Raw genomic sequence first — 26,620 nt, forward strand, 5'->3', positions numbered from 1 at the left:
ACCACTGACGGAAGAGCCACCCAGGTCTCGGCGCTTGACCCTTTCCCACCCTCTACTGAGCCTGACGGCATAATTCACAAACACCCACCCCACCCCCGGGAACAGGGGAAGCTGCTGAAAAAGGGTAAGCTGGAAGATTTCAATTTGTGGTTTCTCTTTCCAACATGATTTCTCTTTAAGGTGTGTTGACACTACATTGTCATCTAATTTCTCATTCTTGCTTTAAAAAAAACAAAAAAAAAAAAACCCAAAAAAACCCCCGAATCTACGCTCAGTAGAGAGAATTTGGAAAATACAGAGAAAAACAAAAAATAAAAATAAACGAAGTTATCAAGTATCCCACCATCCAAAGAGAAGCTCTGTTGTTATTTTGGTGTATGTCCTTCCAATACCTTTTCTTTAAATTTTGCATATATACTAATTACTATAGGCATTGTGTTTTATGTTTTTCTAAATACCATATATTCTGTTATGTTGTAACTTTTCTTTTTGTAACAAGATATAGTACAAATACATTCAATCTAAATATATGCTCTTAAGGGATAATTATTTATCCATATGGAAAAAATTACACTGGAGCCCTACTTCATACCATGCACACAAAAATTAATTCCACATGCATCTTAAATGAGAAAGACAAAGCTTTTAAATTCAGTAAAGGACAGTATAGGTGAATATGTTTATGAATCCAGTGTAGACCTGTATCTTTTCTAGTAAGATATAAATTCTAATTACAATAGAAAAGATTGATAACCTCAACTTTGTTACAATTAAAATTTCTGTCAAGAAGACGCCATGAAGAAAGTAGAAAGGCAAGCCACAAGCTGGAGGAAATATCTGCAGTACTTGTAACTGATAATAAACTTGGATCCAAAATATATGAAGAACTTTAATTCAATATGAAAAACAACCCAGTGGACAAATGAGCAAAGACAAGACATTTCATAGAAAAGCAACCGTGAACGGTCAATAAGCATATAAAACAATCCTCAACTCTTTTCATGGGGAAATACAAATTACAATCAACAGGAGATACAATTTTACATTTAAAAAAGAGAAAAATAATAAATCTTATAATGGCAAACGTTGGAAAGGATAGGGGTCAATGGGATTTTACACTTCAGTGCAGCCGTTTTCAACCTTTTCTATCTCACGGCACATAAACTAATTACTAAAATTCTGCGGCACACCAAAAAATGTATTACATTTTTTCGCCAATCTGACCAAAAAAAAAAAAAAAAAAGGTACAACTTTGATTTATCCACATGGACAACTACGGTTGTGTTGCCTGTTGTCATTTTTTAATTTGACAATCTAAGGGAAAAGAGATCAGCGCCCCTGACTCGTCAGGTATTGCCTGTTTTAACAACTCTTGCCTTAGGTACAGTGGCTGAAAATCACTGCTTTAGTGGCATGAGCATAAATAGGCCACTCTGAAAAACAATCTGGAATTTTCTTTTAGAGTTGAACATTTGCATGGCCTCCCACTGAAAGTCCCCTCCTTGGTCTAGCACCAAGAGGAACTTCATGTGTGTGTGTGGACCGAGAGACATAAACAGTGTTTACAGCAATCTTGTCCCAAATAGCAAAAAACAAACAAACGAGCAAAAACACCCTGAAAACAACCTAAACAAGTATCAACAGGAGACTAGACAAATCATGGTAAGCTGCACAATATAATGTCATTGTGTTCACTAACGAAATTAATGAGCCATAGCTACTCACAACAATATAGATGAATCTTAGAAGCATAAACATTGAATGGAAAATTCAAACTGAATTCACAAAGTAGGAAATCATCTTTATAAAGCTCAGTAAGAAGTCAGCCTACCTAATGCATTTTTAGGATTATCTATATAAGCAATAAGCCTTTATTTGAAAAGAAATCCAAAGTGAGAGGCTGAGAAACCCAAACTTCAGGCTAGAATTACCGGGAGGCAAGGGTGTGGGCCAGGGAGAGCGCCTACTGTAGAGGTGATGGGCAGACAAGGTTCTTCCCAGGCAGAAGGCGCAGGTAATTATACCTCATGATTTATTATGTTACACATATTCTTCTGCATATATCAAACATCACAAAAAGATAATAGAGGAAAGGAAAAAATGGCCTGAACTAAAAGACACAGTAGTCCCCCCTTACCCGTGGGGGATTGCTTCCAAGACCTCCCAGTGGATGCCTGAAACTGGAATAGTGCTAAACTGTATATGCACTGGTTTTTCCCATGCATAGAAACCTAAAATAAAGTTTAATTTAAAAATGAGGCAATGTCACAGAGAGAAGACTCATTCTTACCATGGACCTTAGCAACCTCAGCATATGCTTTTTTCTCTTTTCTTACTAAGTGGAAAACTTCCACTTTTTCCCTTCAAGGAAGCATGTTACGGCTTCTCTCTGTCACATCCCGATTGCCAGCATCGCTGCTCTTGCACTTTGGGGCCGATATGAAGTAAAATCAGGGTGACTTGAAGATAAACACTGTGATACCCGGACAGTCTACCTGACAACTGAGGCGGCTACTAAGTGACTAACCGGTGAGGACATCTATGCTGGACAAAGGGATGACTCATGTCCTGGGTGGGATGGAGGAAAATGGCAAGAGAGTTCATTGTGTTACTTGGAACACACATGGTTCAATTTATAAATTGTTTATTTCTGGAATTTTACATATAATATTTTTGGACTGGAGTTGATGGCAGGTAACTGAAACTTCGGAAAGTGAAACCACAGATGAGGAGGGGCTACTGTATAGTGAGAATGAAAAATATACGTTTTAAGGAAGTAGAAACCATGAACCTAAGTGATGCATCAGATGCCAAGGCCAAGTAAAAGGATCTGGGATGATCCAAAAGGTCTGTCTCAGAGAATGACGACAGATCAGGAGGCACTCATGCTATGGAAAGGGAAAACCCCACCTTACCAGTCATAGTAAAACATAAAACCAGTTGAATTCTGTGGAATCCAGACTGCAGGACAGACTCATGGCTGGGTGGATATTAGCCTGAACTCATTCATGGACCAAATATTTATTGGAATCCAATTCTGTGCCAGGTAGTGAACCAACTACTCGGGATGCAACAATGAACACAGTCCCTACTCCAGTGCAACTTCACTGGAACAATTCCCTATGATGGGTGAACATATCAGGGATATAATTAAGTTTAGGGGACAGTGAAGGCAGATTCCTATAGAAAGAAATGTGTATCAGTTAAGGTATCTTGAAGAAGAGACTATGTTCAGCAAATAGTGCTAAGACAATGGACTGTCCCTGAGGGAAAGTTAAATTTAGATCTCTACCTCACTCTGTACACAAAAAAGGGAGGGTGTGTGTGCAAATGGACAACAGACCTAAATGTGACAAGCAAAAACTTTTAAAGGAATAGGAAATATTTCTTGAAAAGGCTAATAGAAAGGGTAAACCATCCGGAAAAGATAGATAAACCTGACTATATTAAGACAATTTAAACCTTTTATACAAGAAAGGGAAACCTAAGAAATGTAACTTTATTTCAAATGGGATTTTTCCTATTGTCCTGGAATTGTTGGTAAACCCAAAACTGATGATGACAAAGGTTGCTAACTACCCCATGGTCTAAGACAGGTTGCTGCTAGCAGTTGGGGCCAGTCACCTCCCCTCAGGCCTTAGTGACAATCACTAGATCAGCAGTGAACTCACCACCCCCATGAGGAAAAAAGACTGAGACATGGGAGGCACCATGAGTTTTGGGGGGAGAGAGGTTATTCTCTCCCTTCCCTGCATGGGAAGGAGGGAGTGCCCCCCACCCCCTGCCAAACCAAGGGAAGGGGGAAATTCAAGGCAATCACTCATGAAGATTAGGGTTGCCTAAACAAAGAGAGCCAGGCATCCTGCTCCCAATCAAATGCCTATTCCAGCAGACTTGCTGACCTGCTTCTGGCAATTGTCAGAGAGAGAAAGAACCAAGATAAGAAGAAACAGCCATCAGATCAGCCTGTTTTCATTATCTGACAAACATAAATTTCCACCATGTTGCGCGCAAGGCAGTAATACACATCAGTGGGAAGCGATAGTCTATTCAATAGATGGGACTGGGACAATGGCTATCCTTATGGAAAAGGGACAACTGGATCCACCTCCAGTCAGAGCCAGGCTTCCAGGTCAGGGAGCTGGGCAGAAGGCAAGCAGCCCACCGAGCCTTTCAAAGCCTTAAACACGCCCCTGCCCAGCCAGAGAGGCAGCCCTTTGGTGCCTGCCACACAGAGGACACAGAAATTTGGTCACTGTTAGGGCAGAAGGGAACAATACGAGGAAGCAACTACAACCTACAGCTAGCTCAGGTGAAAAGATGCCTGCCCTTTGGCCTCTTGCTGAATACAGGCCTTTATTTTCTAGCTGAGTGAACAGAAGTTGTTTAAACTCTTAAAGCTTCCATTTTCTAATCTATTTAATGGGGGTAATAAGACTCAATTCATAAGTTGTGCAGATTAAATAATCAAATGCATGTAAAAGCAATGGTTCCTTCTTAGAAAAGGTTAGCTCTTGTTAGTAGTACTTGTAAAGATAAAACTTGAAGACTAACATATCTACACTCCCTAGCGCAATCTTTCTAAAATGTTTATGTAATATTATCTGAAACCATGCTAGAAAAAGTCTATGGAAACTAACATTTATGGCCAGGACGGATAATAATAATAAAAGAAAATATTTTAAAAATTCAGGCTCCCTAGAAGCACCCTGAACAAAGTCTCTCATATTTCAGCCCCTCCTTGAAGGGAAAACAGGAAGGCATACTTATCTCCATTTCATCTTTAAGCTGCAGGGAAAATTATGGTTACAAGCTGACATTTTTACTCTTCAAAATTAGATGTGTTTTCGACTTTCCAGGTGTCCCACAAAAATTTCCACCTTATTTACAGCTTAAATATACTCATCCACCAAATTTGAGCCTTTCTACGAGGCAAGAAGACACCGCATGTTAGACTGAAATCAGGTTCCCCACCTGTGGCATTACCTGGAAACAGTCCATCCCTTAGTTCATGTTAGAAAGACAACTCATGTGAATTCCAAAATGCCCTGCAGCTCTAACAAGGGGCCGAGGTTAGCCATTTCCATTGTACTAGGTAATTCTTTAGAGATGCTCCAGAAATGCTCTGAATTGTGGCAGCAACATTAGAATTGGTATATCCCAAAAGTGGCCACTTTAAAGGAAAAATCCCCATTTGGCAGATTAAGATCTGGAATTTCCTGAAGGTAAGTCATCTATTATAATCACACTGCATTAAAAACCCGTAACAACTAAACCCACTCTTGTTATCACTCATGGAGTCCATTATAAAGAGATTTTATCTAAATATTATCAAGACCTTTATGTCAAGCTTGGTTGGTGTGTGTAGAGCTGATTGAGACTTTTTTCCCTCAGAGCTTCTCTTTTTCTACTATCACTTTCTGGGAGGCACAGAAGATTACACCACAGGCCTAGGGGATCCTTCTCCTTAAACAATATTAAATGTACAGGATTCTGGAGTCTCCAGGCATTTAGCAAGGATCATCTCATTTAGAAGCATAACAATTTTCAGCACAAGAAGTTTGAGTTTGACAGTGAATTTGGGAATTTCTCTTCTAAATTACTCAAAAGCAACACGGAGAATGATAAACAGGAAAAAAACCACACACCCCACAAACTCCTTCTTTAACGGAACTTAGTGGCATCCTTACCCTCTTTTAGAAAGGTCATATGAAAAGGTCAACTGGGGGTGTGGGGAAACGTTAAGAGCAGACACTCGTGGCCAAGAATGTCCCTTGACTTTGCAATACAAAGTCTACAGAAGCTTAGGATACAGGGTTGAAGGAGACGTTATAAAGAAATGTCATTATTTGCCAGAAGTACTCAGTGAGATAAAAATGATATATATAAGCTGAAAATTTTCAAGACGGAAAAAAATAAAATCATCACAGAAATGAAAGGTATATTAGTAGCAGCCTGCATGAAGGCAGACAGGATAAAATACAGTATAAGAAAAAAAGAAACCAAAAGGGAAAATGGATGAAAACTCGAAAGGAATAGAGGAAAAAGTGGTAGGTATGGAAGACAGGCAAAGGTCTAGCGGGCACCTGATTGGTATCTTTGAAGCAGAAACCCCAAATAATGGAACAGAAACAATCTCTCAAGATTCAATTCAAGAAAATTATTCAGAGGTAAAAGAAGACTAAAATGTGCAGATCGAACGGCCAGACTGTGCGCCAGAAAAATTCACACAGATCTACCTACAGAACAATCCATAGCAAGTTATTGGATTTAAAAGATAAACAAAAAAATCTGGGTCATTCAAACCTCAACCTCAGGTCAACTATAAGCCAATAACAATCAGCTGGCCTGGTTTTATTGCTGCTGCTGCTGTTGTTTTCAGCTTGGCACAAGGCCACTTGGAATTAAAACCTGATTTTCCAGTTTCCATTGCAGATAAGTCATCTGTGTAAGTTTAATAGAAGTTCCTTCCAGGAGGGAGGCATATCTTTCTTCCCCATTACCCTCTAATTATATTGGAATGCAGAAGCAGTAGCCAGGGCTCCAATAGCTTTCTCGGCCAGACTGAGATCACGTCAGAATGAGACAGTCACGGCAGAGTGACAGGACAGAACAGGCCTGGGTCCCTGACCTTGTTAGGGACCAGCCCTGGAACGACCACCGCCTGACTTCTTGAACGTGAGAAAGAAATTTCTATCTTCTTTTCGCCACTTAGTGGCTGGTATTTGGTGGTTTTGTGTGATATGCACCAAACTCAATGCTATTTAATATGAACATTAGGAGGACTACTTTGAAACGATACCAAGTACACCAAAGATCTGAACACCTGGAAAGGTATGTCATGTTCTTGAAGAGAAGACAGGACAGTATATTTTAAAAATGTCAGTTCTTAGATGAACACAATCACAATAAAAATACCAACAGGATATTTTGCAAACTGGACAGGCTGACTCTAAAGTTCAAATAAATAAACAAGAAAGAGACAGAAAAATTATGTAAAATAAGAGTCCTGAAGTAAGGATATGTGAGTAGGTGTGTTTTATTTGTTTGATTTTAAAGTATAATAACTAGAATAATGTGGTTCTACAGCAGAGAAAGCCTAGGAATATATTCTAAATAGATACAGGACTTTAGTAAATGATAAAGGTAGTATTTATTTTTATTATTTTTTAAAGATTTTATAACAGTATTTATTATTTTTTTTAAATGTTTTTGTTGATTTTAGGGAGAGGGGAAGGAAGAGGGAGAGAGAGAAGCATCCATCAGCTGACTACCTCCTGCACGCCCCCTACTAGGGATCTAGCCCGAAACCTGGGCATGTGCCCTGATGGGGAACTGAACTGGGGACCTTTCGGTGTATGGGATGACACTCCACCAACTGAGCCACACCAGCCAGAGCTAAAGGCTGTGTTTTAAACCAGTCAAAAAAATGCCCAGGGATATAATCATGTGGAAAAAATGTAAATTTGAATCCCCATCTCACATGTTGCATCAATATTCTATGTGGATCAAATATTTTCATGTAAAAAGTTAAAACATGGAAGTACTAAGGAAAATATAGGTAGAATTTTTTAAAAAACGGTGGAAGATCTTTGTAAACAGGATGCAAAACCTGAAGTCATAAAAAATATGTAAAGTTGTCTACACAAAAATAAAAAAAGCTGGGGGGAAAGCCACCCATAAACATTAAAAAGACAGACAACACACTGGAGGAAAAATTTGATTCATATCACAGACAAAGGATTGATTTTCATAAAGAATTCCTTTTAATTTATAGCTAAAAGCCCATCAAGAAAGGCAAATATATATTGGATCTTAAGCATATAGAATAAATGTAAGGAGATGGTCAAGTTCATTGAGGATAAAGAATATAAAGTGAAACTACACTGTGATACCATTTTCCCCTTTCTGGGCAAGATAAGAACCAGTGGTAACATGCTGTTGGAAAATTAAGGTGGATACGGGCACTCTCATACATTTATTTTAAGAATGTAAATTGGTACACATCCTATTAAAATCAGTTTGATAAAAGTTAAAAAACTAGAATGCGCTTGTACTTTAGCCCCACAACGCCACAGATCTGCACGTTTTAAATGTCGCGTATATAAGGTGACTCGCTGCAGCATGGCTTGTAACAGCTCCACGTTGGCAGCAGCCTCCACTTCCACCCACAGAAGACTGACAAATGAAGTACAACCATATAATGGAATACAACATAACCATTAAAAAGTCAGGCGTTAGCAATCAGCACGCCAGGCAATTTTGCAGAATATGCTGCTTCCAAGAAAATTGCATGAAGAGAACTACAGTCACTCGTTGCCACCACCACACATTATAAATTCCTTGCCCCTCATTGCTGTGATCTTGTACACATCAGAAATCTAAAGACTGGATAATCAAAAGTGACCGCCCAGACGGAAAGCAGAAACCTACAGCCTCTTCTGAGCTGGGGAACAGTGTCCAAACGTCACATGGATAATCGAAATGCAGGAGGTATTTTAAAGCGGTACTGAGGACACAGTATAGCCTAAAAATCCACTCAAGCAATGGGTCACCCGGAAGGAAAACCTGGACAAATGAATTAGAGCCTTATTTTCCAAATATTCCATATCTCCCCTGCTTTCTCCAGCTCAAGGTATAAGTGTCCTTGGGAAATTGTGGCAATACTTTGCTTTCAATACAGCAAAAACCTCTCCTTTCTCCTCTAAAAAAATAAAGAACTTGGACTCTGAATTATAAAATTCCCTCCATAATTGAACATACGTTGTTTTAGCCTATGCTCAGAGTTTATCCGAATAATAGAAACCCCCTCACCACACACACACACACACACACACACACACACACACACACGGGACACAGGCAGAGAGAGGGCTAACGAACGCTTACCTGGTAACGTGTTGGCTGGTTGAGAATGCTGTTAAAACTGTGTGATTCAAAAACTCTCGAGTTAGACTGAGTGAAGAGGTTTAACTAGGAAAAAATACAATTAACCTAGTAAATTAGAATACATTCATTTGGAAATCAAAACTATAATCTACTTTATGCTCCTTGATAACATTTCTGGAGTCAGCACTCCCGAGGGACATTTCATGGGAACTGGGTTTCATAAGTGATTTAACGTATTTCCGAAGGCAAAAGTGAATGTGAGCCGCTCGCTCATGTTATCGACATGTTGGCAGCATGAGCTGTAACAGACGGATTAACCGGAAACATGCTTTTAAAAGTCGGCTGGTGCTAAGCGTCCCTGCGCCTGGGGACCTCACACACTTTGTCGGCATGTGTCCCGGGCACCTGGGGGGCGGAGCTGCACAGAAGCGACTCTACCTGCTCCGCCTGGCTCTGCTCCTGGGGGACGGAAACAGCATGTCCCCAGGGCATCTTTAGTATTGTGTAACCCTAAGCTCTCTGCCCAGATGACACCTCTTCCCAAGCATCTTGGCCTGACACTGAGCCAGGTTCACAACTTTGGAGAGATCTGCCCTAAAGAATTTGAGTTTTCTTTCCTTTCCCCTCTTTCAGGTTTAATTTGCGTGGGTAAGAACAGGAGCAAGAGGCGCACGTGGCCACCGTCCACTCCGCAGGCGCAGTGGGGGGCCTGCCCCTTCCCCACGAGGTGGGCTGCGAAGGCGGAGCCCCGCCACTGGCCCTCCCAGCCTCCCATGGGCAGGACTCGGGAAGGGACCCTCCTAACTGTCCTGTCACAGTGGTGCCGGGACAAAACCTCGCTGACAGTGAAGGCTCCTGTGAGCCACTGGAGGTCAGTCTCTGACTGCTGGCTGAGGCTGGCTGTGTTACAAAGGAGTTCTGGAGGCTCCTTTTTGTCTTCTAAAAAACAAAAACAGAAACATATGACTTCTCCAAATTTTCACTACGTTCAACACACAGAGTATCTGTGGATATGAGATTTAAACAGCTCCATGGACAATTTACAAAATAAAAAAAAAAATGGCAGTTTGAACCAGATGTCAGGGACGGGATGGCCAGAGGCAGGGCTCCTGAGGTGGTGCTCAGCCTTCCCTCTGTTCCCAGCAACCTCTCCGAGAAAACTGCTCTTCCTGCTGGCAGGGCCACACAGGCAGGAGCCGACACCTGCACGCAGCACCTCTGCCCCTCAGGCTCCTGTGCACACCCAGCCCTCCCCTCACAGGGCCCCGGTAGCCAGTGCCATCTGGCTAGCACGGTCCTTCGTCATGACATCAGGCACGAAGTCAGTGAAATCAGCTGCCTACAGAAGGGTGACTTTAAGGTGTAAAGTGTTAAGAGCTGTGCGTTCTTGAGAAGCTTCCTTTGAAAATAATAAAGCCTCAGTGACTAAGTGCCCAGAGAAGCAAAGTTCATTTCAGCAGTAGCAGAATTTGCCCAAGTTGGCAGTTAGGGCCTGGCCCCTTTAAGAGACCGGCCACCCTGCCGCTGAAGGTGCAGCTGGGGGGGGGCAGTAGCCAGGCGAGAGCGCAGCTGCGAGCAGGGGCAGCCAGGTGCAGGGGACCAGGCCGGGCGGAAGCGCCAGGCATCTGATGCCGGCTTGAGCGCCACGCCTGCCGCTCGGGCCAGCGCGGTGCCCTCGCGTAAGTGAGTGACTTTAAAGGCTTCAGCTGCCTTAGCTAGGAAATGGGACCAAGAGCCATACCTACCTCACAGTGTTGCATGAGGTTCAGATGTACGGCAAAGCACTTTGCAAACTGCGAATGAGGAAGGGCACTGGTATTTGTTGAGGCTGGAACTTTGTACATCTCATGTCATTCTCACAAGAACCCTACGAAGTTTCCTCTTTCAGCTGAGACAACTAAGACTCAGAGTGACAAAGTGCCTTATCCACGGGACTTGCCAATAGGCCATGAGCGCCGGAGTTCAAATCCGGGTGGAGGCTCTCTTCCTGACACTACACTGCTTCTCCATGTGTACACAGGAGGTGTTATTTGAAATCAGGAGATGTCATAGCCAGTCACTGCCTCGCAGCCTAATGGCCTTAAGAGCCCATATCCAGGTCTAAAGGTTTAAAACACCACTTTCTTAAAAAATGAGATGCCAGGGTATTACAAATGCTGGAAAGGCACATCTATTTTCAAAAGTGAGCAATTTAATTGCACTAATCCAGTGTTTACCCAGCTTCAACTGAGACAAAATATTTTCCTCTGCTCAGGAAGGCCTGGATTTTAAGCATGGAACACAAGAAACACAGTGTCCTACTTACTTTTAATGAGTTAAAGAAGTTTCTTGTTTATTTTTAATCTGGCAGTAATCTGAGGATAACATTGCTATCTTGTGACTCCCAGCTACAGGCCATTTTTACAATTTTAGGCCACACGTTTACTTCTATCTGCCTCGCTCACTATTATCTGAGGTCCTGACCATACCCTTCTGTCTCCCATACCGATTCTGTCTCTGGAAATTAAGTTTATGATCATAAACTGCTGTCATGAAACCCATCTCTGGGGATGAGTCTGACTCAACCGGGGCCACTCAGGGACAAGCCATTCTTGACTATTTACAAAAGGGGCACTTATGGTTAATAATGCTCTTAGGCCTGCATTGATTTTATAATACTGAGAGGAAAAAGTATTTAGCCCAATAAAGGGTCTGGTGGTGATGAACTATACATACAACCACAGTAGTTGTATGAGGTTAAAACCATTTAACTTCAGAAGAACAGCTGAGAAGCATGGAACACAAGAAACAAAGCATTCTGTTTAACTTTAACGAGTTAAAGACGTTTCTTGTTTATTTTTAATCTAGCAGTTTATATGAAATTATGACCAAAAGCAAGGCATAGGCTAAATGACTTCTCGAAACATTATGAAGATACCAAGTTTTAGTCTTTGGAAGACTATGGAATGGACAATACTTTCATCATCTTCTAAGATCGCACATAAAAATCACTGAACACATCCAAAGACAAGGGGAAAGACACAACATTTATTGTAAGGTTGTGGTAAGTGTCCGATACCTACCCTGGACTTTGAGTTGCCCAGTCCCATTTCTATGTCTTTCTGAAGCCTTCTCCTTCTGCATTTGGAAAAGTTAATGATCCGCATGATGAAATAAACAAATGACTTTGGACTAGGAACTAGACTGAAGGGTGGAGGTAACGTTTTTCCGTCATCAAAGTAAGATAACCAAAGTTTTGAACGAGCAAACTTCCATTCCACATCGCTGTCATCCTGTCACAAGGCAGAAAAGAAATAACGCATCTTAAAAACTAAAAATTCTAGTAATTGATTCCAGTAGGATCTTACAATAAACCTAGATTATGCTTTTGAAATAGATAAGTGACTTAATGTAAATTACCTGCATATAATCTCTATTGTTTTACTAAATATTCTATCACTTTCTTTACTTTTTTCTCATTTTTCTCTTCCATACACTTCTGTGTGTACCCACTGAAATTTAACCAGGATTTCTGTCCCCCATCCAAAAGCAAAGCAAAAGCACAAGAAAAAATTCAGGGCGAAGGAAGGACGGAAAAATTGACTCCTCTCCCCCCGCCAATGCTACATATTTAACAAAAGTTCCTCACTCTCTAACCACCCCCCTCCTCATCCAGACCCGTCCAGTAGGCTGTAGATAAGCATATTATATCCCAAGGACAAAGGGGGAAAAATGGTATTCGATGAAATTGCACTTTGGAGCTTATGTATCAGCACATATGTCCTTAAATGTCACAAAAGGCCCTCAGTGGCCTATTCCTGTCTTAGATCTCCTTTGATTCTCAGTGTTGCCCCATGGTGATGGGCACAACCATTCTACTGGAAGAAAGGATGGAGAGAAGAAATGGGCAGGAGGGGTCCACCGGTGGAGGGAGTTGGCTCACTCGCTTCACCCTCCCTAGGTTGCTGTGGCCCCGTCCAAGCAGGTGAGCAGAGTACCACAGTTTTCATACCTGGAGGACCCAACCTCTGCTTTGATAACACTATCTGTGTGTTTCTAAAGCACACAGAGAGACTCAGTGGGCTTAACACACAGCAAAGCCCTACGAAGAAACCGAACACTAAACCAGAGGACATAAGAAAACATACAGGGTGTCTCCCCAAAATGTATACAAACTTTAAATGATTATAAAGTCAGCGTTTATGAACATACAGTTCATTTGCAAAATTTAAAAGAATCTACAGAAATGAGTAAATTTTTTTTGTCAACGCCTGTTTTCAAACTGATGACCATCTGGTCCAGGCCCTGCTAATAACGTGAAGCAATGGAACTGCAAACATCAGGAATCGTTTTGTTCGGTATTTGTGTGCCCTCAACTTGAGGACTGTTGCCGGTTTTGTACCGTAAACTTCATCTTTTATGTGACCCCATGAAAAAAGCCTCGTGGCACTTTAGGATAAATTCTTTGTTCAAAGCTTAGTCTGGCTTCACCCATTATTTCAAACCAGTTAAACCTGAAAAGGAGTGAAAATTAAGTGAGTTATCAGCTGTTAAAGTGTTTATACATTTTTGGGAGGGGGAGAAACCCTATATATACACAACAGTGAAGAAAGGTTCCAAATCAGCCCAATCAAAAACAAAAAGTAGGATGATTTCTAGAACAGTGAAAATTCTGAGCGGGTAAAGAACCTCATCAAGGTTCGCCAGACGCCTAGTGATTCCTCCTCCGGGATCTTTCAGGTGGCCGCCTGGCTAACCCGGGAGAGGGTGATTTCCCAACGGCCAGTACGACTTCTAGCCACTAATTTCAAAACTTCTGCACTATACCCGAGAGTGACGATAAACTCATGGGGAGCCCTGCTGTGCTCCTAGAGGACACTGGAAGCCGAGCAGTGATCTGTGCAGGTGGGAGACACAGCAAGGCTGGGCTCGCTCCGCCTGGGTCCCGGAGCCGGAGCCCCCGCGGGCACAGGGCAGGGATGGATGGGGGCAGACCACGGAGAGGGCTCAGGTTTACCTCGATTTCTTGGTATGAGCTGTTAATCATAGCAATTAGCATGTTGAGTAAAACGACCACCATAGTTACATTGTATATTCCATAAAGAACGTATCCGATATTCTCTATGAATTTGTGATCGTACTTGAGCACAACGGAAGTCACTTCAGACAATCCAAATATGGACCAAAACAAAGTCTTGAAACTCTCTTCCACGCTGTTGAGAGAGTAAGGCACACAGTCAGCAAGGAACAGTTTCCAGTGTCAAAAAGTCAGAAGTACAAACAAGCCAGGGTCTGACCACTGTGCCGGTGTCAAACGTCATCATGAAGTATCATTACAGCCCGGCCGGCGGGGCTCAGCTCTTGAGCATCGGCCTAGGATCCAGGAGATCGCGGTTCGATTCCCGGTCAGGGCACATGCAGGGTTGGGGGCTCCATCCCCAGTAGGGGGCGTGCAGGAGGCAGCCGATCAATAACTCTCATCATTGATGTTTCTCTCTCTCTCTCTTTCTCTCTCCCCCTCTCTCTGAAATCAATATAGACTTTTTTTTTTTTTTTTTAAATCCTTTAAAAATATCACCATGAACCCAAGAGTGAAGTTATTTTAGTATAATATTTAACAGCAATTATTGCCCCTGGTTTTCAGGAGCCGATGAGCACGTGGCGCCAATGCCAAGCCCTTTGGCAAGTTGTCCAGGGACACTCCTTAGGAGTAGGTGGCGGGAAGAGGTCCTGCCGTGATGCCCATTCCCTCCTCCTGGAGGACAGGAGCTTGGGGTGTGATTTTGTAGGCGGTTTAGAATCGAAATCAGGTTTTCTGAAGTAGAACAAGGTCAGGATTAAAATTAAAGTATACACAGATGTCTTCCCGGTAGCCTGGCGGTGGGGACCATGAGCACACCCTGAGCACCCACCCACGGGCCCGGGGAACTGGGGCAAATAACCCCGCTGCATCCCCCTAACAAAACGCTGCGCAGCCACGGGGAAAATGGCACGGATCTCTCCTCCCGGGTTTATATAAAACGATGCCTGTGAAATATTCTTAAGTGAAAAGATATGATGCAGCAAGTATGAAATATTCTACCATTTGGATAAAAAAGAGGGGCATACAAGTCCTTACATCCTGTTTATGCAAAAAAAATCTCTCTGAAAGTACCTGTCAGAAACCCTTGCCCCTGGGAAGGCAGGAGCACTCACAGCCTGCGGTCCAAGGTGAGGGGGGCAGGTATTTTATCGCAGACACTGCTCCAAACAAATTATGTGTCACAAGGGTGTATTACCCAGTTAGGAGTTATGCTCGGCTGCAAATAAAGGGGAGGTAACAGCATGAAAGATTCCGCTCCTTTTCCCTCAATTTAAATCACCTACTTCCTGACTCTTCCATTGCAGCAGTTAGCACGCAGGCCCTCGCCAGGTAAGTCCCTACTTTTATCCCTTACATGGGCTTTGCCAGCTGAATTTGGCTGGTTTTATCATATGAGCCAGTCATACTCGCTGGTCTGTGAACAGCAACCATAATCCTTAAACAATTACACACGCCGAATTCCACCACAAGGAGGGGTCAAAAGCAAGTTCTTTTTCCAAAGGAAGATTTATGAAAACTTTTTTTCATTTCTTATAACAGATTCTAAGTAACAATTCTATAGATTTATAGGTTTTAGTACTAGTTTCATTCATTCATTCAACAAATATTGATGGAGCGCCTACCATGCCCTAGAGGTTGTGCTGGACCCTGGGGGCAGAGGGCAGAATAGAAATTCCTGTTCCTACAGAGTTACGCTCTATTAGAAAACATTTGATCGTGTGACGTCACAGCACGGGAGCTAGGAGACAGAAAAACTGCAACCTCCTTGTTCCTAGCCTTAATTTAACAGCGTCACAAAATTCCCGCCTTCTCCCCTTGCTCCTTTGCAACCCGCCCCCCATTCATTCTCTGTGACTCTGTATGAAGACTCTACCTGGGTGGGGAGGGGACAGTAAGGGGTGGAGGGGACAGTAAGAAGGAAAGTACACTGGCAGGTCCCGAGCTCCTACTGAAGGCAAGAGGCTTTCTATAAATCACCTATGTAACCCTCAGGATGACCTGATTTAAACCTTTTTGTGCTTATTTTAAAAATAAGGAAACGCACACAGAGAATTGTTAACTTGACCAAAGGCCACAGCTGGAGGCCAGCAGAGCTCACATTCGCACCCAGGTCTGCCTGGTCTTCGAGTCCATGTTCTTCCCACTATATTCGGGGTGCCCCATCCTCAGGCAGAACCGTGAAGAAAACATCAGGTATCAAGTGAGTTCTCAGAGTTCCAGGCTCTCTCTGTGCGTCCCCACTGGGTTCAAACAGCATTCCTTTCACCCCTAAGACCTGCTCTATAGTAACGACTTGAAAAAATTTGTTTTCAAATAATGTGATGCCTGGGAGGGCGTGAGGTTCTGTCTTTGTCTCTAGGGAACGTGCTGACTGTCCAGCTGGTTTCCAGTGTGACATTATAGGACACAAAGGGAGATGGGAGGGTATGGCCTCCCCACCCGAAGGACTATAATACAGAGGGAGGGTCACCCCACGACAACCAAACTCTGATGGGTGACAGCAAATTTCACAGTCTGGATGTCTCCATGCCGAGAGAACTTACAAAGACTAAGGAGACTTAATCAAGGAAGACTTCCTGGGAGAGGTGAATGTCCACTGTGGAAACCACTAGGACCAAAGGGAGGAAACAGCAATACAGTCCTTGTGGGCTGCACACATTCAGGTGTAATTTCTCTTACTTGACTCCCTGTACTTTTCTGAAATAACAGTAATGGCTATAAAATGATGAGACTAAATTTAATGTCGTGCATAATGTAAGAGACATCCAGTATTAAAATTTTACTACTCAACTCTCTCAAAATAGCCCATTTTGTATAGGATTTTTCCTAATTCTGATTCATTCTGTGGGCAAATGCTTACTAAGCTCAAAGAGAGGAGTCTTTGGGGCAACCTAATTACACATGGGCGCTAACTGCTTCTAATGGATTTTTTTCTACTCTTCAAAACATCTTTATTACAATCACTGGAATTTTCCCTTTGCTTCCCCTGGATGTGTTAGGATTGCTCTTCATCGCACCGTGTTTACGGGACAGCTGACTTACGTGGTAAAAGCAGCGTTTACTTTAGCCCCAAGGTAGTAAGAGTAAAGGATGAACATGCCGATCATAAAGGCGAGGAACACCATGATGAAGAGGACCATGAACTTGAAGATGTCCTTCACGGTCCTGCCGAGGGAGATCTGCAGGGGGCCGAAGCTCTCGTTGGCAGGAAGGATGTACGCGATCCGGGAGAAGCTGAGCACCACGGCGACGGCGTAGAGGCCTTCAGAGATGATCTGAGGGTCCGAGGGCAGCCACTTGTCTCTGGCTGGACGCAGGCGGAGAGAGAGACTAAAAATGAGACTTTCCATTCGTCGCTAACTGTGCAAAGCCAGTACCTTAAATAGGATCCGTCTTGTAGGTAAGTGATTAACATCTCAGTTGAAACTACTCTAGATTTAATTAACAGTCTGGGCTCTATTTGTTAAACCAGAAATGTATGAATGCCACACTCCTATGAATTATTTCTACGGAGAAAACACTGTTATAAAGGTACTAAGCTGACTTTGCATTGAGCAGAAACAGAATAAAGTACAGGGGTGAAGAAGCATGTTAAAAGCTTCATTAGGCACAGACTGTCAGGATGGTGACAACGGACCTGATCGATGTCCCCTCAGTTACCAGGCTTATCGACCAGTGAGTCTGTAAACTTGGTGGGCAGAAAACTTCTGTATTTCATGGGGAAATGAGTTCATCTCACAGTTAATGAAGTAAAACGTCATATTAAGAGACATGAGAATGTCCCTGAATCACAATGGTGCCATCCACGTGGTATCTGAACGATATAACTTGTTCCTGGAAAATGGAAACTGTCACTGAGCCGCGAAGATTCTAATGAGGACCCCTAATGCCCTTTCAAGGTCACTTAGCGAGGTCACAGCAGACTGTGCCTGTTTCCCCTGGAAAGTCAATGAAGTGCTATGTGGTAATTTTGTGCGAACTGGGCCACTCCCAGAAGCATGCACACATCAGACACATTTGCAACAACAAAAATGAAAATGACCGTTTACCGAATGTTTAATATGCACTAGACCCTGAGCTTTCCCATAAACTTACACATCTGGTGTTATTATTACTCTCTTTTTAGAGATCAGTACCAAGGCTCAGCAAGGTTAAAAACTTGATCAAAATCACGCGCATAATAAGCAGTGCAGCCTAAATTCACAAATTTCCCTTCAGATGACAGTCATCATTACAAACGAATACATTTAAATAAATAGGTTATTGTGATACTCAAAGTATATATTAGCCCTAGCTGGTCTTGCTCACTGGTCAGAGCATCAGCCCATGGACTGAAGGGTCCCAGGTTCGATTCCAGCCAAGGGCACATACCTTGGTTGCAAGCTCGATCCCTGGCCCTGGTCAGGGTGCATGCAGGAGGCAAGCAATCGATGTGTCTCTCTCACATCGATGCTTTTTTTCTCTCTCTCTCTCCCTCCCACTCTCTCTGAAAAGCAATGGGAAAAATATCCTCGGGTGAGAATTTAAAAAAAAAGGTATATATTACACAAAAATACAACCTAAATTAATTCTTTAATTATAAATGATGATTATTTGTTCATTTGATCTGGTCTCCCTGGTACAAAACCTCTTTGCTTGAGACACTAAGAGACAACGTGTTTGAATTTCAGAGTGTGTAGAATGTACATCTATTTTTGGAGCAGACACCCAGCCTTCTTCAATATTGTTAACCTGCCTCTTGTCCGCATAACAGGTGAGCTTTCATTTCATTTCACTCACACAGAGCTACGCTTCGTGATGTGAACTCACGTGAACTCTGTGCCTGAGTCTCATCTGTAAAATGAAGGTGAGACCATAATTCCTAAAGTTTTTTCCAGATCTGAGATTTTGCAACGATGTGGATGTTTGCCCATTACACCTGCCCAACCTGGCCTCGGGGAAGGGAGGCTAAGGTTACCTAACGTGGAGCGTGCTGGGAGGGATGGCATCGGTGTCCTGGTACCCTGGGTACCAGCCAGCCGTGCTGCTCCCGTGACACGGATGTGTGGCATCACCGCGATCGTGCCATGAGGAGGAGGGGCCCGACCTCCTCTCCGCGGTTTCTGCCTGTTCAGAGCTTCCTTTCCCACGGCCACTGTCGCTCCTGTGCTCTGAACTTCTGTGCACTTCGCCTGTACAGCAGGTGAGCACCTTTCATGTTACCTCCTCGAAGCCACGCCCTCAGGGACTCATCTTCCACATCGATCCCTTTCTCAAGCCATTTCCCCTAATTAAGACAGCTTCATGTCCTAAGAGTACATAAGAGTAAATTACGTTGTCAGGCTTAAAGGGAAGTTTTCTCTCACCCTGCAGGGCCTTCTTTCTATGGATGTGAAAACTAAGGCACCGAGAAGTGAATGAACTTGAACAAAGGCGGGGAGAGTGCCAGCCTGGATACGAATGAAGCCCGTGCGGTCTCCCTGTCCAGGAACATTCAGCACGCCTCTTTATCGGCGCTCCCTTCCGAAACGTGGCTCCCGTCGCCCCCTGGAACCCGTGGGCCCTGCAGCCAGTGACTTACCGTAGGTGAAATACTGTATCTCTGGCGGGAGGGTGACTTCGCTGAGGTCGCTCTCTTGGACGTAACTGTCCACGTACCGCTGTGCTTTCGTTGCCTGGAGGAAAGCCAGGAACCTGGCTGTGAAGGCAGCGATGAAAATAGAGAGCATCCCAAAGTCCAGCACGTTCCACAGCTGCACGATGTACTCCCGGGGGCCTTCCAGCCAGAGCTCCTTACACTCGGACCACATCATTCCTGTCAAAACACACACGAGGGTACACGTGAGGCCTTGCGGCTTAACCGCGCAGCTCTTCCTGGGTCCACCGCCGGCCCCCACCCCTACGCAAAGCACCGTGCTGGGTACCACGAGGCACAGACTGTCCAGCTCACGGGGCAGAGCGGATGGAAGACGGAGCTTCCACGACACGGATGCCTCACAATTCGAGTGACACACCTCCACCCGCGGGCCCAGAAAGGCGGCCGGGGGACGGAGGGGCGCGGGCAGGAAGGCGGAAACATGCCGGGAAGGCTCCGCAAGTCAACTGATTCTGCCCCCGGAGACTTTCGGGGAGAGGAAGAATTCATCTTTATAAAATTACATTGGTTCATTATCAAACCCTAGTGATTTACTGGAGAAATAGCCCCCAAATGATCACTGTCGCACTGTAGACTTGGAACAAGAACAGTTTGTCCGCCGTCGGGGAACGCTTCCATCGCTCCCCCAGCCCCTCCTCATCTCCGCTCGTGCTGGGAGGTGAGGAGCATCCCTGGGAGAAGCCCCTCAGCAGGGAGGCCTGGGGCTCCGGGAAACTGAAGGCAGGAAAGGCCATTCCCACAGAGGACAAAGGACCCCTTGTCTGGACGGTGCGAGGGGAAAATGGTGTGGGATTTGTGAAAGAAATGTAGTGGCTCAAAATAAAATGTATGAAATAATTACGTGACCCAGACTGAGGCCACAGGAGTGAATGAGAGGGAGGAAGCACCCTAGTAAATCAGGAACTGAGGAGACATCGAGAAACTGGCTGGGTGAAGTAGAGAGAACATATAAAGGGACTTTGGACTACTGATCAGTAGATAAACTGGTTCCAATCTCCATTGCTGTTTCTCACATTGCCTAAAATTTTTACTTTTACATTCAAAACAGGCCACTGTGAGGCCAAGTAACAAACACTCTGAAACGGACACTCTGCCCCAACATCTCTAAAATTTAAACGACATCAATGTTCTCTAGTCATCAGTTAACAGCCGCCAGAGTTACTTCACAAGAATTTCAATTAAATATTTGATCATCCCAGTGAGTCACATTAAAAAACTTAACATTTTATTCAATAATTGAAGTGAGATTTCAGAAACACAGTATATTAGGCCCATGTTACTCATAAAAATTTTAAATTTATTGTTAGGATACCTTGTAGCATTACCAAGCTGACAAATTACTTGATTTTGCTATTCTGCTAATCTAACAATGGTGATATTGCCACCGTATAATGTAAAATATCATTTTAAACAGAAAATGACCGTGGGGTGGGTGAACACACAATGCAATACACAGATGATGTATTATAGAACTGTACACCCCAATAAGTTCAATTAAATAAACAGAGAAAATGATGATCATTATGAACACACTGTTTTTGGTAGAAATCAAAGTACTTAAAATCCAAGGCTTACCAAGAACCCAAACCATAATGAGCATCTCGGTCCACGTGAACTGGGTGGTCTTGACCCTGAAGATCTGCTTGGGGTAGTCGATGACCGTGACGTTTGGCAGTGTGCTGATGCCTTCGAATCTGTCTGAGGCATTGAACACAAGCAGGCCCAGGAAGATGATGAAAGACGCAGCGTGTGCCACGAACTTCATGAAGGGGCTGCGCAGAACCTTCCCCAGCTGGGATAAGACCAAAACATGAAAGAGAAAAAACTTTTACTTTTGCAAATCTGGCTCCTGCTTACGAAAATTACTACAGGATAAAAAACAAAACCACGACCAGATGAAATGAGAAGGCTTTCAAAGCTCTCCTTGTTTCTGAAAAGCTATACACGGTAAAAATTACTCCTTTTAGGGGATGCTTCCTCCAAAAATAATTTAAGAAGTCTTCAAACTTCATTGTTTCTAAGACTCTCATTTGTCTGAGGATATATGGTGTTCACCGATGCATTTCTGGGGATCACATGGCACATGCTGGCTATTCTTAGTTTTATATTGAAAGACTATGCAATGTCAAAGGTTTGAGAGTCTAGGAAAAGAAATTCCAAGTTTACAGTGTGTAATCCTTTACTGCTTTATAATTGAAATGTTATGATAAATTTGTAGGCTTGTTCATTTATAACTGAAATGTTATGACGTGTTTGTAGCACGTTAAAAACCCTTTGGAGATTTAAAAAAATCTTACTACTACAGAAGGAAATTTTAGTTCTCATTTCTAAATATACTAAAATCAAGTTGCACTTTGTATGATTAAAAAAGGGCAGAAAATATTATAATCAGGATAAATATTTTATTTGTTACTATCCCAATTAGAAGCGGGAGCTACAATGATTAAAACCTGTAAGTAGGTTAATTTAATTGAAAGTCATCCCCGAGTTTGAAAAATCATATAAATAGTACAAGAGCACCTTAAAGTTCAGTTTATAATTATTTTAAGGCAACTCCTTTAAAATCCCATGTGATAGGATGTCCTTAAAAGCCCCACGTTCTAGAAGAAATGAAAAACAATTCCTCCTGTCCCCAGGGCTTCCACGGTCCACGAATTAGGTACATTTGGTAGATTTATCAAGCAAGTTCTCCATCCTACACACTCAAACCCAACTTTTAAACTCAGTCTGTGACCTTAAAAAGTTCCAAGGTTCACATTTAAAAGACTGCAAATTCAAACAAATGTTTTTGTACGTCCACAACCTTAACTTGACGTCAACAAGTAGCCAAGGGCCGTCCAGCCCTTCTGGGGCTGACTGCGAATGCACACGGACAAGTGTGACATTTTCTACAGGAAAAGAAACAATCCTTTTACCTATCACCGTGCTGTTGGGGGCAAGGGGGGTGAAGCTCATTCCTAGCACTGAGTGATTTCTTGGGAGTTGCCAAGTCTCCAAAAGGTTGGTCTTTAAAACTTCGAAGAGCATGAGAAGAAAGCCGCATGCCTATCCTAAAATGGGGCCACATGCACAGAATTCTTGCCCGATTGTCATTTCAGCATCGGGTGGATGGTATATGGAAGGTATAAAAGTGGGTAGAAAGGACTCAGTTCCCTCTTTCCCTTCTCTGCTGGCCGGAGTTCCCACGCCAGGAGCTGCTTCCATGAGTGAAGAGAAACGGGTGGACTGAGGATGCCCACTCCCGGCTTAATGTAATCTTCCCACTGATTAAGCTGCCGAGAGAGAACCATGTACAAACCTGGACCCCCGTTCCTCCTCCCCAGAAACGGAATTATTTGGGTGGGATATGACTTTTGCTTCAAGGCATGCTCTCTCACATTATTTACAGTTTTTAGTCTTAAGCGCTCATGTGTTTGAGGAGTCGTAAGACACTTTTCCATGATACATGGCAAAGGAACTCAGTCGAGTCACCAAAACGGATCAAAATGACAAACTTTCTGCCTTAAATCGTCCGGGCAGCTCCGGCACAAGGCGAGATGGATGAATATTCCCGCACATATATGGTGCCTACGGAGCTGGACTCTGCCAGGAGGCTGCTGAGCCAGAGAGATGACGGATTTCTAGGGTCACTCGTAAGTGGCCTTGACTCATTTTGCCTGAAACTGCCTCTGATTTAAACAAATCCAGATTTCAGAATATAAAAGCAGGCTTAAAGGATCTCAGAACAACGTCTTCCCCCTGGCAGGGCCCTCGCTGAGCCTAATGCAGATTCCATAAGCACGCCCAGTGCTCCTCTCCCCATCCTGCTCAGTGCTCCTCTTGGGCACAATCAAGCTGACTCTCCACTGGCAGGTGGAGAGAGAGAGGAAGGTTGTGAACAAAATGATTCAAGCACATCTAAACAAGCAAACCATCTAAAAATGCCAAAGCCCTCAAGCCCCAATTCTACATTTTTTTCTTCTGAGGAACAGAGAGCTGGAGGCACCGGACATGCACTTTCTTGGACTTTGGATGACACCACATTTGCACCTGGGCCTAACACTCTCTGCCACAGGTGGTGTGGACAGGTCCAAGCAAGTGTCTCCGGTTGTCAGGCTGACTGTGTCGTGGTCCCACAGCAGCAGCACTGTTGCCCCGTCTTCCCTAGGCCGGCCCATCGGCTCCCATTTATTAAGCTGTCAACAGAATGGGAACAATGCTACTTCACTCCAGCAGCTCTTCCTCCCGTCTACCATGGGGATTTTATCTTAAAAGCCAAAGCATTATACGCCTGCAAAGGAGATCTATCCCACTGGCACCAAATCCTTTCTCATCCCTTATTTGAACTGACCCAGTCATTAAAAAGCAGCATTCATGTTCTTGAGTCAATTAGCATTCAGGGTAAAACTGATAAGAGCCTTAAGCAGGAAGCTTTTTCCTTTTATATTCCCAAAGGACACGGTACACCAACCACAGAGGAAACGGGGCTAAGAAAGCTGTACCCGGCTGCAAGGTGCGATCCAGTAGCCGATGGCGAGGAACGGGAGGCCCAAGGCCACCACCAGCACAACCAGACACTTGATGGCGATGGTCTGCTCCCGCAGCCCCGAGAGGTTCTCGTACCAGATGGTTAGGAGCTGCTGCTGGCAGTTGGGGTGAGCCACAAACTGGAGGGAGAGAGAGGGAGGCGGGTTACCATGCCATCGTCCACAGTTCAACTGCTGAACGTTAAGATTAACACCCCGAAGATATCAACGCGCATGTTCCCAGAATGTGGGCGCTGGACGGTTCTGCTCATGCTCTTTCGCCTGCCCAGTGATTTTTCCTAAACTGCTTCAGACCTGACAGAAGTGCCACAGTGGAAACACGAGGGTAAAGCCTGGACCACCGTTCTTTCTTTGTGTGCTCTCCATCCCTCCAGGCTCCCCTCTGGAGTCCGGTGACATGCCCCTTCCTTTGTGGACCTGTGGCCCAGCTGGCTGGCTGCCGCTTACTTGTATTCAGTTCAAGGGGAAAAAGTTATTTGGTTTATTGTGGGCTATCGCTAAAAACAAAACGGGCTACGTGTCATGGGCAACTCCTAAAACGCTACCTGTGTGAGGATACGTGCATGATGCGGCCTACATGTATGTACACACGACCGCTGCAAGTCTGCAAAAGATTCGCAAGAAATCAGTGAGCCTGCTGGCGTTAGGCTCGGTCCACACTGCCCGGCGTCCAGGAGCTGGCATCAAACGTCACTTCCTTCCCGTTGTCATCTGTCCTCTTTTTATTGCTTCCTCTCTCACAGGTCAAAAGGAAACCACAAACATTTATCTCCCGCAGTGATTTTATCACTGTAACTCTAATCAGAAAAAATGAACAAACTGTACTTACTTCACCCGTCGTCGCATTTTACTTTGCCATCTGGTTTTGCTAAGTCATCTGCCTGAGTCTCTTTAGAAGAACTGGGTCTCCTTTAAGGCCCTGTTCTTATTCAGGGAGCAGAATGTATTTGTCATCAGGCCTGTGTAAAGGTCCCGATGCCCAAAGGTGCCCATTTGTAGCTGGATCTGCCTCTTTGAATGGCCAGGTGCAGTTTGCCCAAGCTCGGGAACTACTCAGGGTCATTCACAAATCAACTGTTAAGTGTCAACATGTTCTCAAAAAAGAGTGGTTAGTGATACAAAAGTCAAAGTATCGCTGTCTTCTAAAAAAACAATAGCAGTGAACCTGTTAGGAAGAACCCATGAGACGCTTTGGCAAGCTCCGAGAAGCAGAGGGAGCAGCGAAGTCCCCACTAGGAGGGGGCTCATCTTCAATCAGGTCCTAGTTCCCGGTCCTAACGATTCAGAGTGACTCTAGGCAATTCCACACGTTATTTGACTATTTATCAAGAGCACGCCTACAGGGCAATGAAGAGGTTTCCACTTATTGGCGCAGAGTTTCCCATCAGCTCTTTTCAATAAAAAAATAAGAGCGCGGCTGGCATGGCTCAGTAGTTGAAGGTCATCCCATGCACCAAGAGGTCACGGATTCCATTCCTGGTCAGAGCACATGCCCGGCTTTTGGGTTTGATCCCCAGGAGGGGGCGTGCAGGAGGCAGCCAATTGATGTTTCTCTCATCGTTGTTTCTATTTCTCTCTCCCTTTCCCTTCCTCTCTCTCTAAAAATCAACAAAAACATATTTAATAATCATAATCATAATAAATAGAACTTCATCCCCCAGGGTGGGCTGTGGAGGCACAATTCCCCCAGAACCCCCTCTCGCCCCAGGTGCGCCCGCCCTCTGGAAGTCCATCACGACCACTCTGTGGCAGCCACAGTGCCTCTTTGCAGGGGAGAAGTCGGTCTGTTGACAGGTGTGGTTGAGAACAAGTCTACAAGTATCAGATTTGAAATACTTAACTGAATTTTTTTCAATGATACAAACTGGAAGGGTTTGGGAGAGTTAAAAGTATGAAAAAGAAGATGCTATCTTTTCTTTCTTGACGAGCTCAGTGTGAAAAAGAGTGTCTGATCTTGTAAGTTCCTTTCAACTCAGTTATAAAAACCCCAGGTCCCAGGGGTCACTGGTGACTGACAGCTACGAAGTATATATGAGACCTTCTTTCCAAACTCAAGATTCTGTCACTCTTCCAATGTTCTGATTTTTGGAAACAGTATTTCAAGGTCAACGCAGACGTTATTTGAACCCATGATATAATGTGTGGATCTAATCAAGGCTGAAGGCTTCCGGGGGGTCCCTGTGACAATTTCCTAGGATTCTTGAGAACTCCAAAGTTCCACTTCTTCCCTGTATCTACTGGATCATTTCCTTCCGGCTTCACCCCTCCTTCTATGTAAGAAATTCTCATCCACGCTACAGTCCCTCACTGTCTGTCTCATTCATTCATTTACTCACTCACTCACTCATCCTTCAAGATGTCATAAGCCCCCCCTCTGAGCTTAGGCCTTTGGTACAGGCAGATGAAAATGGAAGCATCAGCCCGGCCGGGCGTGGCTCAGCGGTTGAGCATCGACTTAGCATCTAGGAGGTTGTGGTTCGATTCCCCGTCAGGGCACATGCTCGGGTT

The 26,620-nt window shown here is 44.0% G+C and overlaps 1 protein-coding gene across 3 annotated transcripts in view; it reads right to left on the bottom strand.

Annotated features, from left to right (window-relative positions):
* The window catches only part of TRPC3 (transient receptor potential cation channel subfamily C member 3), a 60,177-nt gene that overhangs the window by 4,353 nt on the left and 29,204 nt on the right, over positions 1-26,620 (bottom strand). Inside the window, exons 4-11 of one of the 3 annotated variants that reach the window (XM_087815904.1) lie at positions 24,068-24,232; positions 21,162-21,378; positions 19,512-19,745; positions 16,994-17,258; positions 13,886-14,081; positions 11,952-12,161; positions 10,635-10,682; positions 8,890-8,973 (exon numbers count right to left, since the gene is read on the bottom strand). In XM_087815904.1, the coding sequence (XP_087672030.1) occupies positions 8,890-8,973; positions 10,635-10,682; positions 11,952-12,161; positions 13,886-14,081; positions 16,994-17,258; positions 19,512-19,745; positions 21,162-21,378; positions 24,068-24,232 (1,419 nt within the window). The remainder of the gene's footprint in view (positions 1-8,889; positions 8,974-10,634; positions 10,683-11,951; positions 12,162-13,885; positions 14,082-16,993; positions 17,259-19,511; positions 19,746-21,161; positions 21,379-24,067; positions 24,233-26,620) is intronic. The other 2 variants (XM_087815905.1, XM_087815906.1) reach the window with 2 other exon arrangements.

The sequence above is a fragment of the Miniopterus natalensis genome, chromosome 4, assembly GCF_054644295.1.
Source record: "Miniopterus natalensis isolate mMinNat1 chromosome 4, mMinNat1.hap1, whole genome shotgun sequence".
NCBI classification, from domain to species: domain Eukaryota; kingdom Metazoa; phylum Chordata; class Mammalia; order Chiroptera; family Miniopteridae; genus Miniopterus; species Miniopterus natalensis.